This window comes from Salvelinus sp. IW2-2015, unplaced genomic scaffold (genome assembly GCF_002910315.2).
Source record: "Salvelinus sp. IW2-2015 unplaced genomic scaffold, ASM291031v2 Un_scaffold2379, whole genome shotgun sequence".
In the NCBI taxonomy this organism is placed as follows: Eukaryota; Metazoa; Chordata; class Actinopteri; order Salmoniformes; family Salmonidae; genus Salvelinus; species Salvelinus sp. IW2-2015.
In genome coordinates, this window is record NW_019943703.1 from 25,619 (window position 1) to 49,048 (window position 23,430).

At 40.9% G+C, this 23,430-nt stretch overlaps 1 protein-coding gene across 1 annotated transcript in view; it reads left to right on the forward strand.

Moving 5' to 3' along the window:
* The first annotated feature begins 628 nt into the window (after window positions 1–628).
* LOC112073814 (pituitary adenylate cyclase-activating polypeptide type I receptor-like) overlaps window positions 629–23,430 on the forward strand; it is a 78,841-nt gene continuing 56,039 nt past the window's right edge. Inside the window, exons 1-3 of the mRNA XM_024141052.2 lie at window positions 629–744; window positions 1,103–1,153; window positions 11,627–11,762. Of these exons, the coding sequence (XP_023996820.2) occupies window positions 629–744; window positions 1,103–1,153; window positions 11,627–11,762 (303 nt within the window). The remainder of the gene's footprint in view (window positions 745–1,102; window positions 1,154–11,626; window positions 11,763–23,430) is intronic.

Here is a 23,430-nt window from a genome sequence, read left to right on the forward strand (position 1 = left end):
CCACCGGTTCCGCTACCACCAGTTCCGCTACCACCAGTTCCGCTACCACCAGGTCCCTACCACCAGTTCTACTATCACCAGTTCTACTATCACCAGTTCTACTACACCAGTTCTGCTACCACCAGTTCTGCTTCCACCAGTTCTACTATCACCAGTTCCCTACCACCAGTTCTGCTACCACCAGTTTCTGCTACCACCAGTTCTACTATCACCAGTTCCCTACCACCAGTTCTGCTACCACCAGTTCTACTTTCACCAGTCCCTACCACCAGTTCTACTACCACCAGTTCTACTACCACCAGTTCCCTACCACCATTCTACTACCACCAGTTCTACTACACCAGTTCTACTACCACCAGTTCTGCTACCACCAGTTCTGCTACCACCAGTTCCGCTACCACCAGTTCCACTACCACCAGTTCCCACTACCACCAGTCCACTACCACCAGTGCTACTACCACCAGTTCTACTACCACCAGTTCTACTACCACCAGTTCTACTACCACCAGTTCCACTACCACCAGTTCCACTACCACCAGTTCTACTACCACCAGTTCTACTACCACCAGTTCTACTACCACCAGCACGACAACGACTCTTCACCCCCAGGAAGCTGAAAAGATTTGGCATGGGCCCTCAGATCTTCAAGACGGTCTACAGCTACACCATTGAGAGCATCCTGACTGGCTTTATCACCACCTGGTACGGGAACTGCTGGCATCCGACCTCAAGGCGCTACAGATGGTAACGTGTACGGCCCAGGACATCACTGGTGCCGAGCTCCCTGCCATCCAGGACATCTATACCAGGCGGTGTCAGACTGTTCTTTCTGCTACTGCACAGTAAGCGGTACCGATGCATCAGTCCTGGAACCAACAGTTTTTACATATTTTTATTGTTTAAGGGGTGAAGTAGCTTTAATATTGCAATTAAATTCTATCAATGTCATCATAGTTTATAAATATATTTMTCTTTATTATTTTCCTCTAACCCTACCACCCCCTCCCCTAATTGGAGTAAACTTCTACTTCAGGCTTATACATACTATATACATTTTACAACACAGTATATTTTACATGAGTTATCTTTTGTTTGTTTTTAGTCCTGTCCTTCAGCTACGCTCAACCCATCCCATCTACAGTGCCTTCGGAAAGTATTCAGACCCTTTAACTTATTCCACATTTTGTTACGGCCTTATTCTAACATGTATTAAATCGTTTTTTTTTCATCAATTTACACACAATACCCCATAAGAACAAAGCTAGTTTACACTTTTTGCTAGTTTACATAATTATTCTGACACTTTACTCAGTGCTTTGTTGAAGCACCTTTGGCTGTGATTACCACCTCGAGTCTTCATGGGTATGATGCTACAAGCTTGGCACACCTGTARTTGGGGAGTTTCTCCATTCTTCTCTGCAGATCCTCTCAAGCTCTGTCAGGTTGGGTGGGAGCGTTGCTGCACAGCTGTTTTCAGGTCTCTCCAGAGATATTAGATCGGGTTCAAGTCCGGGCTCTGGCTGGGCCGCTCAAGGACATTCAGAGACTTGTCCGAAGCCACTCCTGCGTGGTCTTGGCTGTGTGCTTAGGGTTGTTATCCTGTTGGAAGGTGAAGCTTCGCCCCAGTCTGAGGTCCTGAGCGCTCTGGAGCAGGTTTTCATTAAGAATCTCTCAGTACTTTGCTCTGTTCATCTTTGCCTTGATCCTYACTAGTCTCCCAGTCCCTGCTGCTGAAAAATATCTCCACAGCATTGTCATGTCGTGCCCTGGGGGTATCATAGCCCCCCCCTCTCTCTCTCTCTCCGCAGTTTTATAACTTAATGACAGGTCGTAAATTCCTGAAAGGGACCCTCTCCCCCTTTGGACATGCAGCATTGAGAGAGATAAAGAACTAGACTTGGCCAAACTCCTAAATCCCCAAAATGGGAGAATTTAACAATATTTCTACTTTTGAGAATGTGGGAATGGTCCGTGGACACTTAAGGGACAGTTATGACGAGTTTCATTTTTAATGAAGGACAGGAAACACACATAACCGTATCTCTTAAAGTGTACATTTCCCAGCTGTCAGGTTTACATCTAAATATTATGAAACATATGTGATTAAACATGAAACTATTTGTGAAAAGATGTAATGTGATARTAACCTTCTAAATGAGAGTATGGATTTTCATAGAACTGCCCCTTCTTTGACAGAGGATAAAACCCACTCCTGAAGAAATTCACACCAGACCAAAACKTGCCGGGTGATGCTGATGTGTGAAGTGGTTTAAACTACAACATGCCAAAGAGACCCATGGTAAGCTGGACGTCTCGAATGGTTAAGACCACGCAAACCACGGTGTAAGCTGAGGTTGCAAATGGTTAAACTACAACTCTACCAAAGGACGAGTCAGAGAATGCCGGGACAGAGTCCCCACGTTGGAATGGCAACAATTCTATCGACCATTAGACCATACAGCTGTAGTTTGGCTACACGGCTGAAAATGGTTAAACTGTGAGACTGTCGATCACTACAGAATAAGAGCAAATCTTAGACGTCTAATTACTAGTCTGCAGCTAGAAATTTAGCAAGTCTAGAACAAGAATACTGACAACCGCCGAAGCATCTATTCTATGAGAACATTTCTGAATGGTACTCTGAAGTATCCATTCTAACCASCTACAACCACAAAAGACATTGTGACTTCTGGGAAAGTTAATCAGAGTCTCTGATGAACTCTACAGGACGATCGAGTGTCTTCAACAGAGAGACAACAACGACATACAAGCGTAAATATGTACATTGCAATTTCTTTCAGATTGAGCGGCCGTTCATGTGCAAGGTATTAGCATGTCCATGTGTACAATTTCTTAACTCGAAATGACAAGGTTCCAGTTTAACAAAGTTTACTACACTATATGAACACACTACAAGGTAGCCATTCCACTCCAGGCTAGGTCCATCAACAACTAGACTCCCTGCGCAGGCGCACTCTTGACTGAGTGATAGCCCTGTAATAACAGAAATATAGGGATACTTAAAACATGAACTTAACACAATTATCCAAGGTATTAGCATGTCCATGAGTACCATTATCCACTGTGTGTACGCAAACCATTTTGTCTTTCCCGCTCTTTCGCAGTCCCCACCCATTTCCTTTGTCTACCAAGCCGTCATATCGGCTTTATTACATTTACATTTAAGTCATTTAGCAGACGCTCTTATCCAGAGCGACTTATCCACTCGGGACTTTCCTATCATTATTAGGAACCAATATCTACTATTTGTTTGTTTGTTATGCATTTCTTTGATTTTGTTAGCTAGTAAATAAATAATTAAGCCAATGTGTATATTGCTGATTCATTTTCATTAAAGGTTAAATAAAAAATTTAAAATTATGAAAACTAGGGTTTATGCAGATATCCAACAATTTTACAACGTTCAGATGAGACTGATAGAAGGTAAAGAATAATTAATGTGATTGATGACTGAAATGTAAGAGATCTTTAGATCTCTAAGAGTTCACTTGGAAGACGGAACTCCTTAAATTAACTTCTCCGTGGTACTCCAGGTTATTAATGGGTTAATTGTTGCATGATTTAATTCAATCATGTAATCAATTAAACATTAGGTAATCGATAAAATAGCATGTCATCACATTAAGGATACTAAAGACACGACAGCATGATGCTGCCTCCACCACGCTTCACTGTAGGGATGGTGCCAGGTTTCCTCCAGACGTGACGCTTGGCATTCAGGCCAAAGAGTTCAATCTTGGTTTCATCAGACCAGAGAATCGTGTATCTCATGGTCTGAGAGTCTTTAGGTGCCTTTTGGTAAACTCCAATCAGGCTGTTATCTGCTTTTTACTGAGGAGTGGCTTCCTTTTAGTTTTTTTGTTTAGTTTATTAATTCAACCATTTAAAAAAACAAGCACACATAAAACTTGAAAAAGCCATACATGCATGAATAAAATCATCGAGGATAACACACACTAAAGTCTGGGACTTATTTCCATTGTGGTCCTCTTGAGACAAGATGGCTATACAAGATCGAACACAGTATGGCAGTGAGAACTCATTACTATTTCCACATTTTGTTACGTTACATTTTATTCTAAAATMGATTAAATAAACAAAAATCAGAAAAACAGGTTTTTAGAAATGTTTGCAAATGTATAAAAAATACTACCACTACCATAAAGGCCTGATTGGTGGAGTGTTGCAGAGATGGTTGTCCTTCTGGAATGTTCTCCCATCTCCACAGAGGAACTCTGGAGCTCTGTCAGAGTGACCATCGGGTTCTTGGTCACCTTCCTGACCAAGGCCCTTCTCTGCTCATTTTCACGGGGCAGCCAGCTATAGGAAGAGTCTTGGTGGTTCCAAACTTCTTCCATTTAAGAATGATGGAGGCCACTGTGTTCTTGGGGACCTTCAATGCTGCAGACATTTTTTGGGTACCCTTCCCCAGATCTGTGCGTCGACACAATCCTGTCTCAGTGCTCTATGGACAATTCCTTCAACCTCATGGCTTAGTTTTTGCTCTGACATGTACTGTCAACTGTAGGACCTTATATAGACAGGTGTGTCCAATCAATAATGTCCAATCAATTGAATTTCAGTAATGTCCAATCAAGTTGTAGAATCATCTCAAGGATGATCAATGGAAACAGGATGCACCTGAGATCAATTTCGAGTTTCATAGCAAAGGGTCTGAATACTTATGTAAATAAGGTATTTCTGTTTTTTATACATTTGCAAACATTTCTAAAAACCTGTTTTCGTTTTGTCATTATGGGGTATTGTGTGTAGATTACTTCGGATTTTTGTTTATTTAATCAATTTTAGAATAAAATGTAACGTAACAAAATGTGGAAATAGTAATGAGGTCTGAATACTTTCTGAATGTATCTCTGAAGACCATCCAGTTTTGATTCCTATTTGCCATATCTTTTTCAAATGTGCTGGTTCACAAAAGTTCTGAACCGATATACATTTTACCGACACAGATTACGGTCGCAGTTGTAAATGAGAACTTGTTCTAAACTGGCCTGTTAATTAATAAATAAAGGTGATTTTTTTTTTTTATATAAAAAAGAATCTTACGAGTTGTCTTTTTTTTTATGTCCCACCCTTCAGCTCCACTCAACCAATCACATCCATCTTCGAACACCATCTAGTTTTGATTTCTATTTGCCATACATCTTTGATGTTTCACAAAAGTTCTGAACCAAAGTTTAAACAGATTGTAAATTAAAGATAACATTTTTTGCTCAGAGTATTATTATATTATTGATCGATTGACTAAGACTTTTCAGATCATCCAGCAGTGCTATTTGCAAAGTTAACMCCAGGTAAATATTTCAATTTTTCCTGAACCTGTGACCAAAAACAAGATACACATGCACAGTACCAAAAGAAATGATCTAATGATCCTGTCTCTTCACTGTAAAATRTGGGATGGTTGTATCCTCCATATATGTAATATTCTGTAAGAATTTTGGATGATAATTTAAATGGAAAAACTCAACATTTTGAATCGGCATCGTTTTGTGTATCAGTTCATAAACCTGTGTGAATGGCCCTTAAATAAAACTTGTATCACTTTTTTATTTAGCACTATTTTTTGAATCCAGACAAGTTTCTTACTTTCCTTCTACTTGCCTCTTCCATTTTTGATGCTGCAATTAGTTGGTTTTAATTTTGGGTAGAGCAGACATTTCCATATATTTTTGTAATTTTGGGTAGAGCAGACATTTCCATATATTTTTGTTAGCTGCATGTGTGACATAACTCCATCAGTCCTATTTTATGATTTCATTTGCAACGATTATACAGTTTAAAAATAAATCTAAAATAATGTCTTTGTAACAATTAGCGTAATATGTGTTGTAATATTTGTTCTCTTTTTAAACAAAAATTGCAACCAACTTTCAATGGCTTGTTTTAAAATGTGTGATATTTTGGAGATCATTTCATTTTCATATAACCGAAAGTGAGAGGTTGTAATCTGAATAAAGGGGTTAAGGCCATTTTTAAACATGGGTTGAGACCTTCTTACTGATCTGCTAGAGAACCAGTTTAGATTTAAGTATAACTTTAGTATGACTGAAGCCTTTAGTGAGATCTAATGCTTTAATATTTAATAATTCCTGCCCTACGAATTCATATTCAAATAGGCCTGTTTAATTTTGTCTGGCTTGCCATTCCAAATAAAATTGAATATTTTTTGCTCATATAATTTAAAAAAGCAAGCATTAGGTAAACTGGGATATGACTAGAGATTATTTTTTAATGTATTTTAATGTATTTTTATTGACCCTTTATTTAACTAGTACACCTAAAAGTAGAGCAACACGAAATCAGGGAACTGTATTTATTTATTTAACTAGGCAAGTCAGTTAAGAAACAAATTCTTATTTTACAATGACGGCCTACCAAAAGGCAAAAGGCCTCCTGCGGGGATGGGGGCTGGGATTAAAAATTTAAAATAATTAAAATATAAATATAGGACAAAACACACATCACGACAAGAGAGAGAACACAACACTACATAAAGAGAGACCTAAGACAACAACATAGCAAGGCAGCAACACATGACAACACAGCATGGTAGCAACACAACATAACAACAACATGGTAGCAACACAACATGGTAGCAGCACAAAACATGGTACAAACATTATTGGGCACAGACAACAGCACAAAGGGCAAGAAGGTAGAGATGACAATACATCGCACAAAGCAGCCACAACTGTCAGTAAGAGTGTCCATGATTGAGTCTTTGAATTAAGAGATTGAGATAAAACTGTCCCGTTTGAGTGTTTGTTGCAGCTCGTTCCAGTCACTAGCTGCAGCAAACTGAAAAGAGGAGCGACCCAGGGATGTGTGTGCTTTGGGGACCTTTAACAGAATGTGACTGGCAGAACGGGTGTTGTATGTGGAGGATGAGGGCTGCAGTAGATATCTCAGATAGGGGGGAGTGAGGCCTAAGAGGGTTTTATAAATAAGCATCAACCAGTGGGTCTTGCGACGGGTATAAAGAGATGACCAATTTACAGAGGAGTATAGAGTGCAGTGATGTGTCTGAGGAGCATTGGTAGCAAATCTGATGGCCGAATGGTAAAGAACATCTAGCCGCTCGAGAGCACCCTTACCTTCCAATCTATAAATTACGTCTCCGGAATCTAGCATGGGTAAGATGATCATCTGAATCAGGGTTAGTTTGGCAGCTGGGGTGAAAGAGAAGCGATTACGATAGAGGAAACCAAGTCTAGATTTAACTTTAGCCTGCAGCTTTGATATGTGCTGAGAGAAGGACAGTACACCGTCTAGCRATACTCCCAAGTACCTGTAGGAGGTGACTACCTCAAGCTCTAAACCRRCAGAGGTAGTAATKACACCMGTGGGGAGAGGGGCATTCTTCTTACCAAACCACATGACCTTTGTTTTGGAGGTGTTCAGAACAAGGTTAAGGGTAGAGAAAGCTTGTTGGACACTAAGAAAGCTTTGTTGTAGAGCATTTAACACAAAATCCAGGAAGGGGACAGCTGAGTGTAAGACTAGCAACTGCATATAAATGGATGAGAGTGCTTCCTACTGCCTGAGCTATGTTGTTGATGTAAATTGAGAAAAGCATGAGGCCTAGGTTCGAGCCTCCCTTGGTGACAGGCAGTGGCTGAGACAACAGATTTTCTGACTTTTTCTGAGAGAGGTAGTTAGCAAACCAAAGACCCCTCAGACACCAATACTCCTTAGCCGGCCCACAAGAATGGAATGGTCTACCGTATCAAAAAGCTTTGGTCAAGTCAATAAAAATAGCAGCACAATATTGCTTAGAATCAATGGTGACATCATTGAGGACCTTTTAAGGTTGCAGTGACACATCCATGACCTGAGCGGATACCAGATTGCATACCCGAGAGAATACTATAAACGTCAAGAAAGCCAGTCAGTTGATTATTGACAAGTTTTTCCAACACTTTTGATAAACAGGACAAAATAGAAATGGGCCTATGATCAGCTTGATCTCCCCCTTTAAATAAAGGACAAACCGTGGCTGCCTTCCAAGCAATGGGAACCTCCCCAGAAATGAAAGACAGGTTAAAAAGGTTAGAGAAAGGCTTGGCGATGATAGGGGCAGCAACCTTAAAGAAGAAAGGGTCTTAAACCATCTGACCCAGATGTTTTTTTGGGGTCAAGTTTAAGGAGCTCCTTTAGCACCTCGGACTRAGTGACTGCCTGCAAGGAGAAACTTTGTAGCCGGGCAAAAAGAACCAGGGGCATTCCGGTTACTTTTTGGAGCTGAACCTGTTTTTAAATCTCATTTTCTTTATGGGGGCGTGTTTGTTAAGAACATATCAAAAAAGAAGGTCCAAGCATCTTTGACAGAGGGGATCAAGCTGATTCTATCCCATTTTACAGAGTCCAGTTCATGAAGGAAGACTTGCTCATGAAAGTTTTTTAGCAAGTGTCTATGACAAATCAGGACTGGTCGTTTCACTGAGCAGCCATTACGAACACAGGCTGTAAAACAGTGATCACTATGGTCAATACAGAAACACCAGACTGATACCTATAAGGATTATATGTGAGGATAGCATCAAGGAGAATAGCCTTTTCTGGGTGTTTGGAGTCATAGTTTGTGGGATTGGTAATAATCTGATAAAGATTTAGGGAGTGCCATTGCTTTAGGACTTGGTCATGATGGTGGACGATAACACCCAGCCACAGTCAACAAAGAGCTATTTGAAAGTTAAATTGTTTGCGGACAGACTTGGTGGAGACAACCGAGCACTGAAGGTGATCCTTGGTAAAGATTGCCACTCCACCACCTTTGGAATATCTGTCTTGCCGAAAAAGGTTATAACCAGAAAGGTTAACGTCAGTATTCAAAACACTCTTCCTTAACCACGTCTCAGTAATGACCAACACATCTGGATTGGAGCTGTGAACCCACACTTTCAATTGATCCATTTTAGGTAATAAGCTTCTAGTGTTAACGTGCAGAAAACCCAGGCTTTTACGAGAGCAGAAATCAGTGAAACAGACATCAGAGCACAAGTCATTATGGGATATTATGTGTAGATTTTTATTGAATCCATATTAGAATAAGGCTCTAACGTAACAAAATGTGGGAAAAGTCAAGGGGTCTGAATACTTTCTGATGGCATTATAGGTAGGGGTAAAGTGACTAGGCGACAAGATAGATAATAAACAGTAGCAGCAGCGTATGTGATGAGTCAAAAGAGTTAGTGCAAAAAGGGTCAATGCAGATAGTTAAATAGTTAACCAATAGCTACCCGCACTAACTATTTAGCGGTCCTTGTGAGATATACTCAATCAAGCCAGTCGTCTTGCCTATTATTGTCATTCTTGCTGGCATCAAAAGTTCAAAGAGTGTTGATAGGGGACAGAATGCGGTTGGACCATCAAATAATTGGCATTAACATTACTCTTACAGATTTCCGCCTGGGCAAGGATATTGGACATTTAATCAAAGCCTATTGGATGACAACTTGTTCTTAACTAATAATTTATAACTGWCTTGTTTCAGACATAACATAGGTACAGCAGATCTTATTGTATGGGACACTTTTAAACGTGCCTTTAGAGGCCATGCAATTCAGTACTCATCTATAAAACAAAAGTAATTTAGGTCAAAAGCGTTTATATTAACAAAGGAAATATAGGGACTAACAGTACAGAAYGACAGCAATAAAAACTGTACCATAGAGGAAATTTGAGAAAATAGTAGACAAATACTGGAAAAAATAGAACACTATGAAAAATCTGGGAAACCAGGCCTGGTTTTCATACAGTAGCTGACTTTGAAAAGGCTTCTGGTAAAATACGACTGGAATGTATATATAAATGTATATATAAATGGAGTATTTCAATTTTGGGGAACCTCTTATACAATGGGTTAAAGTTATGTAGAGTAACCATAGGTGTAAAATAGTAAATAATGGCTACTTCTCAGAAAATATTAAACTGTCAAGAGGAGTAAAACAAGGTTGTCCACTATCGGCATYTCTATTTATTATGGCCATCGAAATGTCAGCTATTAAAATCCAACTATAATATCAAGTGGCTGGAAACAAAGGTGTCATTGTATGCTGATGATTCATGTTTTCTTTTAAAACTACAATTAGAATCTCTCCACGGCCTCATAGAGGATCTAGGTACTTTTTATAACCTCTTTAGATTAAAACCAAATGATGATGAGTGTTCTATATTACGTATTGGATCACTAAAAAACACAACTTTTACATTACCGTGTAGTTCACCAATAAAATTATCTGATGGTGAAGTGGACATACTCGGTATAAATATCCCAAAAGAAAGAAATGATCTCACTATAATACATTTTTCTTTAGGTTAGCAAAAATAGATAAGATCTTGCTACCATGGAAAGGAAAATACCTGTCTATTTGTGGAAAAAGCTCTCTTACACCTTGTCTGAATTTGTCCAGCTAGGTGACCTAAACTGGGACATGCTTAAACTACCTGACCATCAAAACAATGTATTTATATAGCCCTTCTTACATCAGCTGATGTCACGAAGTGCTGTACAGAAACCCAGCCTAAAACACCAAACAGCAAGCAATGCAGGTGTAGAAGCACGGTGGCTAGGAAAAACTCCCTAGAAAGGCCAAAACCTAGGAAGAAACCTAGAGAGGAACCAGGCTATGAGGGGTGGCCAGTCCTCTTCTGGCTGTGCCGGGTGGAGATTTATACAGTACATGGCCAAGATGTTCAAATGTTCATAGATGACCAGCATGGTCAAATAATAATAATCACAGTAGTTGTCGAGGGTGCAGCAAGTCAGCACCTCAGGAGTAAATGTCAGTTGGCTTTTCATAAAAGGAGAGTTGAAAACAGCAGTCTGGACAGGTAGCACGTCCGGTGAAACAGGTCAGGGTTCCATAGCCGCAGGCAGAACAGTTGAAACTGGAGCAGCAGCACGGCCAGGTGGACTGGGGACAGCAAGGAGTCATCAGGCCAGGTAGTCCTGAGGCATGTTCCTAGGGCTCAGGTTGAGAGAGAGAGAGATGAAGAGAGAGATAGAGAAGAGAGAGAGAGAGAGAGAGAGAGAGAGAGAGAATACTTAATTCACACAGGATGCCGGATAAGACAGGAGAATTACTCCAGATATAACAGACTGACCTAGCCCCCCCGACACATAAACTACTGCAGCATAAATACTGGAGGCTGACAGGAGGGGTCGGGATACACTGTGGCCTCGTCCGACGATACCTCCGGACAGGGCCAAACAGCAGGATAACCTGAGTCCTAAAGTAATGGGACTCCCTAAATCTTTGCTATGAGACTCGAAATTGATCATCTTGAAATGTATCTACAACTTGATTGGAGTCCACCTGTGGTGAATTCAATTGATTGGACATGATTTTGAAAGGCACACACCTGTCTATATAAGGTCCCACAGTTGACAGTGCATGTCAGAGCAAAAACCAAGCCATGAGGTTGAAGGAATTGTCCGTAGAGCTCTGAGACAGCCCGTTTGGAGTTTGCTAAAAGGCACCTTGTTGAAAAGAAGAGGAGAAGGAAGAGAACGAGGAGAAAGCAGAGAAGCGAGGGATGTTTTATTCATCCCCTCTCCTCTTTCTTCTCTCCTCTGCAGAAGAGAGCACATCATCTGCGACACAGCATCTGACATCCTTCATGCTGTCACAGACAGCACCACCAGCTGGGAGACGCAAGGGCGGATGGGAGATGAGATGGAGGAGAGGAAGAAAGTCAAGAAAAGGAGACAGAGAGTTAGACAGGGCAGAGAAGGCAGGGATGAGGTGTGTGTGTGTGTGTGGTGTGTGTGTGTGTGGTGTGTGTGTGTGTGTGTGTGGTGTGTGTGTGTGTGTGTGTGTGTTGTGTGTGTGTGTGTGTGTGTGTGTGTTGTGTGTGTGTGTGTGTTGTGTGTGTGTGGTGTGTGTGTTGTGTGTGTGTGGTCTGCTCAGTGAAACGACTAGCCTGATTTGTGTGTGTGTTCTGTACGGTTTAACCTAGCATTGTTGAGTGGTAAAGTGCTCTCCTGTCTGGACCATCTGGTCTGAGAGCTGGGCTGCTGCTGTCACCACCCTGTGTCTGGCTCTACTAGGACAAACACACACACACACACTCACTCACACACACACACTCACTCTAGAGCATTGTGTTCAGCAGGTCTTGAGCAAGAGGTGAGACAGTCCAGACGGAGCAGGTCATAGTTACTATGGTGACGGAGTGAGGGAGAGATACAGATAAATGTTATTGACTGTTAGCATACTGCAATGTATAATACAATGTCTACTGTCTCTCTCTAACGTTACAATACACTATTAGAAATAAAAGTTATATACAGTATACAACCAAAAAGGGGTTATATTGTCTGCTTCATATATATGGGTTCTATATTGAACATTATCGCCTGCTTCATATATATGGGTTCTATATAGAACATTATGGCCTGCTTCATATATATGGGTTCTATATAGAACATTATCGCCTGCTTCATATATATGGGTTCTATATAGAACATTATCGCCTGCTTCATATATATGGGTTCTATATAGAACATTATCGCTTGCTTCATATATATGGATACAATATAACATCTATAGAAGAGACAGGAATGCTTATGGGGGAGGTGTTGCTGTATATATTCAGAGCCATATCCCTGTAATGCTGAGAGAAGATCTTATGTCAAGTGTTTTTGAAGTGTTGTGGTTGCAGGTTCACTTAGCACATCTAAAGCCTTTTCTTTTGGGGTGTTGCTATAGGCCACCAAGTGCTAACAGTCAGTATCTAAATAATATGTTTGAAATGCTTGATAGTGTATGTGATGTAAACAGAGAGGTCTACTTTCTTGGGGACCTGAATATTGACTGGTTTTCATCAAGCTGTCCTCTCAAGAGGAAGCTTCTTACTGTAACCAGTGCCTGTAATCTGGTTCAGGTTATTAACTTCACTAGGGTAGGGGGCAGCATTGGGAAAAAGCATGCCCAAATTAAACTGCCTGCTACTCAGCCATCAAAGCTAGAATATATGCATATTATTATTAGTATTGGATAGAAAACACTCTGACGTTTCTAAAGCTGTTTGAATGATGTCTGTGAGTATAACAGAACTCATATGGCAGGAAAAAACCTGAGAAGAATTCCAACCAGGAAGTGGGAAATCTGAGGTTTGTAGTTTTTCAAGTGATTGCCTATCTAATATACAGTGTCTATGGGGTCATATTCCACTTCCTAAGGCGTCCACTAGATGTCAACAGTCTTTAGAACCTTGTTTGATGCTTCTACTGTGAAGAAGGTGGGAATGGGAGCTGAATGAGTCAGAGGTCTGCCAGAGAGCCACGAGCTGACCAAGCGCGTTCACGTGAGAGTTAGCTTGCACTCCATTTCATTTCTACAGACAAAGGAATTCTCCAGTTGGAACATTATTGAAGATTTATGATAAAAACATCCTAAAGATTGATTCTYTACTTCGTTTGACATGTTTCTACGAACTGTAATATGACTTTTCGTCTGAGCTTTCGCCTGGACTTGCCCGCGCCTCGTAGGTGTGGATTGTGAACTAAATGCGTGAACAAACAATAGGTATTTGGACATAAATGATGGACYTTATCGAACAAAACAAACATTTATTGTGGAACTGGGATTCCTGGGAGTGCATTCTGATGAAGATCATCAAAGGTAAGTTAATATTTATAATGCTATTTCTGACTTCTGTTGACTCCAACATGGCGGATATCGTTTTGGGTTGTTTTGGTCTCTGAGCGCTGTACTCAGATTATTGCATGGTGTGCTTTATCCGTAAAGTTTTTTTTAAATCTGACACAGCGGTTGCATTAAGGAGAAGTGGATCTAAAATTCCATGCATAACAGTTGTATCTTTTAGCAATGTTTATTATGAGTAGTTCTGTAAATTGATTGGGCTCTCTGCAAAATCACCGGATGTTTTGTAACTACTGAACATAACGCGCCAATGTACAGTGAGGGAAAAAAGTATTTGATCCCCTGCTGATTTTGTACGTTTGCCCACTGACAAAGAAATGATCAGTCTATAATTTTAATGGTAGGTTTATTTYAACAGTGAGAGACAGAATAACAACAAACAAATCCAGAAAAACGCATGTCAAAAATTGTATAAATTGATTTGKATTTTAATGAGGGAAATAAGTATTTATTTGACCCCCTCTCAATCAGAAAGATTTCTGGCTCCCAGGTGTCCATCGTTCATCCAATCAGATGGCTTATTCATCACAAAACCATTTGATGTTGTCAATTACTTTAATTATTACTTCATTTGGCAAAGTTGGCAAACTTAGGGAGGAAATGCCCACGAAAAACAGTGAGCAATTATATTCATGCATTAAAAAACAAATAATGAATGAAAAGCACTGCAAGTTTGAATTTTGTAAAGTTAGTGTGGTGTTAGTTAGTGTCATATCTTTAATCTGAGCCTAGAGGAAAGTCTTTGTCCTCAGGCCTGGAGGGAAGCCAAAGTAACTCCGCTACCCAACAGTGGTAAAGCGGCCTTTACTGGTTCTAACAGCAGACATTTCAGCTTCCTGCCAGCTCTTAGCAAACTGTTGGAATAAATGGTGTTTGACCAAATACAATGCTATTTCTCTGTAAACAAATTAACAGACTTTCAGCATGCTTATAAAGAAGGGAACTCAACATGTACTGCACTGACACAAATGACTGATGATTGGTTGAAAGAAATTGATAATAAGAAGATTGTGGGAGCTGTACTGTTAGATTTCAGTGCAGTCTTTGATATTATTGACCATAACCTGTTATTGAAAAAACGTATGTGTTATGGCTTTTCAACCTCTGCCATATCGTGGATTCAGAGCTATCTATCTAATAGAACTCAAAGGGTTTTCTTTAATGGAAGCTTGGTGTACCGCAAGGTAGTACCGCAAGGCAGCTCTCTAGGCCCTCTACTCTTTTATATTTTTACCAATGACCTGCCACTGGCATTAAACCAAGGATGTGTGTCCATGTATGCTGATGATTCAACCATACAAGCATCAGAAACCACAGCTAATGAAGTCACTGAAACCCTTAAAGAGTTGCAGTCTGTTTTAGAATGGGTGGCCAGTAATAAACTGGTCCTGAACATCTAAAACTAAGAGCATTGTATTTGGTACAAATCATTCCTTAAGTGCTAGACCTCAGCTGAATCTGGTAATGAATGGTGTGGCTGTTGKACAAGTTGAGGAGACAAAATTACTTGGCGTTACCTTAGATTGTAAGCTGTCATGGTCAAAACATATAGATTCAATGGTTGCAAAGATTGGTAGAGGTCTACCCTCCAAAAAGCAAGTTCTGCAGGCTCTAGTTTTGTCTAATCTTGATTATTGTCCAGTCGTGTGGTCCAGTGCTGCAAGGAAAMACCTAGTWAAGCTGCAGCTGGCCCAGAACAGAGCGGCACGTCTTGCTCTTCATTGTAATCAGAGGGCTGATATTAATACTATGCTGCCAGTCTCTCTTGGCTAAGAGTTGAGGAGAGACTAACTGCATCACTTCTTCTTTTTATAAGAAACATTAATGTGTTTAAAATCCCAAATAATTTGCATAGTCAACTTACACACAGCTCTGACACACACACTTACCCCACCAGACATGCCACCAGGGGTCTTTTCACAGTCCCCAAATCCAGAACGAATTCAAGAACGCGTACAGTATTACATAGAGCCCTTATTGCATGGAACTTCCTTGAGTCTCATATTGCTCAAATGGACAGCAAACCTGGTTTCAAAAAACAGATAAAGCAACACCTCACGGCACAACGCCTCTCCCCCATGTGACCTGGATAGTTTGTGTGTATGTATTGATATGTAGGCTACGTGTGTCTTTTTAAAAATGTATGTAGTTCTGTCCTTGAGCTGTTCTTGTCTATTGATGTTCTGTATTATGTTTCGTGTTTTGTGTGGAACCCCAGGAAGAGTAGCTGCTGCTTCTGCAACAGGATCCTACTAAAATACCAACTACCAAATGGAAACACCCGGAATTCAATTTCGAGTGTCATTGCAAAGGGTCTCTGAATACTTTTGCAAATAAGGTATATCTGTTTTATTTTTTATTTTTTTATACATTTGCAAAAATGTCTAAAAACCTGTTTTCGCTTTGTCATTACGGGCTATTGTGCGTAGATTACTGAGGACATTTTTTATTAATCCATTTTAGAATAAGGCTGTAACGTAACAAAATGTGGAAAAGGTGGCCTGAATACTTTCCAACGCCACTGTAGTTGTTCTGATGTAGTTACTGTACTATATATCTAGAGAATACCAGGTAGTTGTTCTGATGTAGTTACTGTACTATATATCTAGAGAATATCAGGTAGTTTTCTGATGTAGTTACTGTACTATATATCTAGAGAATATCAGGTAGTTGTTCTGATGTAGTTACTGTACTATATATCTAGAGAATATCAGGTAGTTGTTCTGATGTAGTTACTGTAAACTATATATTCTAGAGAATATCAGGTAGTTGTTCTGATGTAGTTACTGTACTATATTATCTAGAGAATCAGGTATTGTTCTTGATGTAGTTACTTGTACTTATATATCTAGAGAATATCAGGTAGTTGTTCTGATGTAGTTACTGTACTATATATCTAGAGAATATCAGGTAGTTGTTCTGATGTAGTTACTGTACTACAGAACCAGTCAAAAGTTTGGACAGCTACTAATTTTCTACATTGTAGAATAATAGTGAAGACATCAAAACTATGAAATAACACATATGGAATAATGTCTTAACCAAAAAAGTTAAGACAATATATTTGAGATTCTTCAAATTAGCCACCCTTTGACTTGATGACAGTTTTGGAAGCGCTTGGCATTCTCTCAACCAGCTTCACCTGGAATGCTTTTCCAACAGTCTTGAAGGAGTTCCCACATATAATGAGTACTTGTTGGCTGRTTTTCCTTCACTCTGCGGTCCAACTCATCCCAAACCATCTCAATTGGGTTCAGGTCGGGTGATTGTGGAGGCCAGGTCAGGAGTCATCTGATGCAGCACTCCATAATTCTCCTTCTTGGTCAAATATCCTTTACACAGTCTGGAGGTGTGTTGGGTCATTGTCCTGTTGAAAAACAAATGATAGATTATCAGATACACCATCTCTGACGCTCGTCGGATGTGGCAGGACTTGAAAACTATTACGGACTACAAAGAGAAACCCAGACGCTGCCCAGTGACGCGAGCCTATTAGACGAGCTAAATAACTTATATGCTCGCTTCAAGGCAAGCAACACTGAATCATGCATGAGAGCACCAAATGTTCCGAACGACTGTGTGATAACGCTCTCTGTAGCCGATGTGAGCAAGACCTTAAAACAGGTCGACATTCACAAAGACGCTGCTCCAGACGGATTACCAGGGCGTGTACTCAAAGCATGCGCGGACCAACTGGCAAGTGTCTTCACTGACATTTTCAAACTCTCTCTGGCCGAGTCTGTAATACCTACATGTTTCAAACAGACCACCAAAGTCGCTGTGCCTAAGAAAGGGACGGTAACCTGCCTAAATGATTACCGCCCCGTAGCACTCACGTTGGTAGCCATGATGTGCTTTTAGAGGCTGGTCATGGCTCACATCGACACCATCACGCCAGAAACCCTAGCCCCACTCCAACGTGCATACCGCCCCAACAGATGACGCAATCTAAATCGCACTCTACACTGCCCTTTCCCACCTGGACAAAAGGAACACCTATGTGAGAATGCTATTCATTGACTACAGCTCAGGGTTCAACACCATAGTGCCCTCAAAGCTCATCACTAAGCTAAGGACCCTGGGACTAAACACCTCCCTCTGCAACTGGATCCTGGACTTCCTGACGGTCCGCKCCCAGGTGGTAATGATAGGCAACAACACGTCTGCCACGTTGATCCTCAACACTGGGGCCCCTCAGGGGTGTGTGCTTGGTCCTCTCCTGTACTCCCTGTTCACCCACGACTGCATGGCCAAACACGACTCCAACACCATCATTAAGTTTGCTGACGACACAAGAGTGGTAGGCCTGATCACTGACAACGATGAGACAGCCTATAGGGAGGAGGTCAGACACCTGGCAGTGTGGTGCCAGGACAACAACCTCTCCCTCAACATCAGCAAGACAAAGGAGCTGATCATGAACTATAGGAAAAGGAGGACAGAACAGGCCCCATTAACATCGACTGGACTGAAGTGGAGCGGGTCAAGAGTTTCAATTTCCTTGGCACAGACGCAAAAAATTCCACAAACTAACTTTTAACAAGACACACTTGTTATTTGAAATGCATTCCACGTGACTACCTCATGAAGTTGGTTGAGAGAATGTCAAAAGTGTGCAAAGATGTTATCAAGGCAAAGGGTGGTTACTTTGAAGAATCTCAAATATAAAATATATTTTGWTTTTTTTAACACTTTTTTTGGTTACTACATGATTCCATATATGTTATTTCATAGTTTTGATGTCTTCACTATTATTCTACAATGTAGAAAATAGTAAAAATAAAGGAAACCCCTTGAATGAGTAGGTGTCCAAACGTTTGACTGGTTCTGTATATTTATTTTTCTTAAACCTGTGTGCTATGTTATGTTCTTTGCTAAATATGCCTTTTGAGTGTATAATTGAACTTCTGTACAATTTGAAAAGTTGTATTTTTTTTGTTGCTAAAATAATAATACAGGAAACAGACTGCAACCTGATTGGCTAAACGCTATAAGCAACATTCGGGACTAGCATTCCTAGGCGTTAGCCACTTTAGCATGGTGATGGAAAATTGTGTTTCATAAAGAAAGTACGCATATTTCCCCCGTTTTTTTCTCTCTGTGAAATCTAGTTAAGGAGGAAATCAAGTTCTTTGCAGCAGACTGAATGGAGAATGTTTTAGGTAGAACCACTGGGGATACGAGTGGATTGCCGCTGCATACAATGCATTAGGACGGTAAGACTCAATATCGCCATCTGCCGGCCGCCCTGCTCTGTGGCGGGGCGCAGGCGCGAGTCGCGCCACAGATGAACGCAGTAATATGCGGATTCACATCAGCCCAACCGACTAGTCAGAGTTTTGTCTTCTAAGTCTCCACAACACTGCTGCCCTAAAATACCGTACTTACATCTATGCAGCAACAAATAGGGAACTGTAGGCTACCGTAAAGATCTGAGTAGGTTGATTCTACAGTATGGGAAACCCATGGACAGACAGGACTTGCTATGGGAACTCAGAAGTTGTCTCTGTCTGTCTCTTGTCTGTCCCGCTGTCTCAGGTCTGTGAAGGTAAAGACGTCTCAGGTCTGTGAAGGTCAGGTCGAGCTGGAGGTACGGTCTCCCCTCGTTCGCAGCAGGGTGCACGTTGAGCGCGTGCTGCGGCTGCAGTGATCAAATACCTGTCATCTCTTACTAGCTGCGCTGCGTGCTTGATATTACCGACTGAACAGAATATTTACTGGGAAAGGGAACTGAGAACATACCGGATAAAACCCAGACCGACTGGACACTGATGGCTTCATGGTAAGAGAGAGTTTATTTTTTTATAGTTTCATTCTGTGCTGGGATGTTTACTCTGCATGATCGCGGCTGAAAGGTGTTACATGGTCAATCCGATTTCTGCATTGGCCATCCAGCATTTAGTGGTACGGCCTCTGCAGAAGTCAGGGCAAGCATACCTGCTCTTTGTCGAGCAGCACATTAGTGTTGTGAAGGAAYATGTGAAGGAAGTGAGTTTGCGTTTATACAGGACCTACCGCCCTCCCACTACGGTCAACTAATCATGTCAATGCGGAGCTATACGGAGGCCTCCACATTGATACAACATTTGAGAGGCGCATGGTCCYGAGCTCAATGTGTCCTCTGCTTGCCTCTGGAGGCTCCGCTTCGCGTCAAACCATCCATTGGACGCCTCCGAACACATTTCGGATCAAGCATAAGTTGTCTCTAACCCAAACAGGTTATCTATATAGTTTAGGCATGGCTGTGTGCGAGCAAGGTCAATAGGGTGATACATGGGAGGTAGTGTAGTGTGTTGGATAGTAGCCTATAGGATGCTAATATACTACATAGTGACTATTACCTGATTGGTTAAACTGACACGTTGTTATAGCCTACTTACCTGATCATGTAGCTTTGGAATATGCTCTCTCAATTCAATTTAATTGAAGGGRTTTATTGGCATGGCAAACATGCCAAAGCAAGTGAATTAGATAATAAACAGAAGTGAAATAAACAAAAATTAACAGTAAACATTACACTCACAAAAGTTCAAAAAGAATAAAGACATTTCAAATGTCATATTATGTCTATATACATTGTCGTAACGATGTGCAAATAGTTAAAGTACAAAAGGGAAAATAAATCAACATAAATATGGGTTGTATTTACAATGGTGTTTGTTCTTCACTGGTTGCCCTTTTCTTGTGGCAACAGGTCACACATCTTGCTGCTGTGATGGCACACTGTGGTATTTCACCCAGTAGATATGGGAGTTTATCAAAATTAGGTTTGTTTTCGAATTTATTGAGGATCTGTGTAATCTGAGGGAAATATGTGTCTCTAATATGGTCATACATTGGGCAGGAGGTTAGGAAGTGCAGCTTAGTTTCCACCTCATTTTGTGGGCAGTGTGCACATAGCCTGTCTTCTCTTGAGAGCCATGTCTGCCTACAGCGGCCTTTCTCAATAGCAAGGCTACGCTCACTGAGTCTGTACATAGTCAAAGCTTTCCTTAAGTTTGGGTCAGTCGCTGTGGTCAGGTATTCTTCCACTGTGTACTCTCTGTTTAGGGCCAAATAGCATTCTAGTTTGCTCTGGTTTTTTGTTAATTCTTTCCAATGTGTAAAGTAATTATCTTTTTGTTTTCTCATGATTTGGTTGGGTCTAATTGTGTTGCTTTCCTGGGGCTCTGTGGGGTCTGTTTGTGTTTATGAACAGAGCCCCAGGACTAGCTTGCTCTTCTCCAGGTTCATCTCTCTGTGGGTGATGGCTTTGTTATGGAAGGTTTGGGAATCACTTTTTAGGTGGTTGCAGAATTTAACGGCTCTTTTCTGGATTTTGATCATTAGCGAGTATCGGCCTAATTCTGTTCTGCATTCATTATTTGGTGTTTTACGTTGTACACGGAGGATATTTTTGCAGAATTCTGCATGCAGAGTCTCAATTTAAAAGGCAATTGGATCTATAACTGATTCAATAATTTTTTGCCAGATCCTAATTAGAGGCTGACCGATTAAGATTTTTCAACGCCGATACCGATACCGATTATTGGAGGACCACAAAAAAGCCGATACCGATACCGATTATTGGAGGACCACAAAAAAGCCGATACCGATACCGATTATTGGAGGACCACAAAAAAGCCGATACCGATTAATCAGCCGATTAATTAATTTATTTGTAATAATGACAATTACAACAATACTGAATGAACACTTATTTTAACTTAATATAATACATCAATAAAATCAATTTAGCCTCAGATAAATAATGAAACATGTTCAATTTGGTTTAAATAATGCAAAAACACAGTGTTGGAGAAGAAAGTAAAAGTGCAATATGTGCCATGTAAGAAAGCTAACGTTTAAGTTCCTTGCTCAGAACATGAGAACATATGAAAGCTGGTGGTTCCTTTTAACATGAGTCTTCAATATTCCCAGGTAAGAAGTTTTAGGTTGTAGTTATTATAGGAATTATAGGACTATTTCTCTCTATACCATTTGTATTTCATACACCTTTGACTATTGGATGTTCTTATAGGCACTTTAGTATTGCCAGTGTAACAGTATAGCTTCCGTCCCTCTCCTCGCCCCTACCTGGGCTCAAACCAGGAACATATCGACAACAGCCACCCTCGAAGCATCGTTACCCATCGCTCCACAAAAGCCGCGGCCCTTGCAGAGCAAGGGGAACAACTACTCCAAGTCTCAGAGCGAGTGGCGTCACCGATTGAAACGCTATTAGCGCGCACCCCGCTAACTAGCTAGCCATTTCACATCGGTTACACCAGCCTAATCTCGGGAGTTGATAGGCTTGAAGTCATAAACAGTGCAATACTTGAAGCATTGCGAAGAGCTGCTGGCAAACGCACGAAAGTGCTGTTTGAATGAATGCTTATGAGCCTGCTGCTGCCTACCACCGCTCACCCAGACTGCTCTATCAAATATCAAATCATAGACTTAATTATAACATAATAACACACAGAAATACGAGCCTTAGGTCATTAATACCTAAGAGTGAATTAAACTATTTTGAAAACGCAATTAAGGGAATTAACTGGAAGGATCTCTTGTCCTATACAGACGTGGAAGCTGATAGTCAAGTTTTTCTATCCACAATCCAGACTACATTAAATTGTTTCCTAAAGAAAATCAAAACCAAACCTGGCCAAAAGAGCACTCTTCCTTGGCTAAATGGAGAAATCTGGAAGTTGATGAAAGAACGAGATTATGCTCTAAAAATAGCCCTAAGATCCYAKTTAGAGCATGACKGACGTAGGTTTACCATGTTGAGAAATAAGGTGATGAAAGAAATCGGACAGGCCAAGGCGAACTTTTTTTATTAACATAATTGGTGAAGCAAAGGGAAATTCTAAATTGATCTGGGAGAATCTAAAAAAGTTAACAGAGAAAGACCATAGGAACACTGCAAGAAGACTAGAAATCATGGTGAATAACAATCTAACACAGGATGCAGTCGAAATAGCAATAGCCTTCAATTCCTACTTTATTGACTCTGTCAGGGTACTGACACAGAACCCCTCCACTGGTTTCTGGGGCTCAGTGCTACTAAATGACACTCAACCTGTCTTCATCATAAGGCAGGTTTCTGAGTCAAAGGTGAACAAGGTGATTAGCTCACTAATGAACTCTAAAGCCAAATATGTGTTTGAGCTGGACTCTACCTTTCCTAAAAACTACAAAGAGTCACTCATTGTCCCCATTACTAAGGTCACCAACACATCTATTGGTCTCGGGTGTTTCCAAGGGTATGGAAGTCGGCCATAATAACGGCCATCTTTAAATCAGGCGACCCTGCTGACGGGAGTAACTACAGGCCCATTAGTATACTACCRGTGGTGTCGAAGGTTGTTGAAAAGTGTGTAGCAGAGCAACTGATTGCCCACCTCAACAACAGCCCCTTCACATTACACTCCGTGCAGTTTGGCTTCAGAGCGAAACACTCCACAGAAACGGCCAACTGCTTTCTTCTGGAAAATGTGAAGTCCAAGATGGACAAAGGGGGCGTTGTTGGGGCTGTGTTTCTGGATCCCTAAGGAAGCCGGCCTTTTTTTGATACTTGTTAAGGCCATGAGATTCTCATCAGACAAAAATTTGGGTCCAAGTTTTCCAACTTTCGCCGCCGATTGTTCTTTGAAGAATTGGATGGAATCATACCTTTGAAAGGGCAGAACTTCTGGGTGTCAGAAGTTTGGAAGCCAATGGAGGCTGGTGC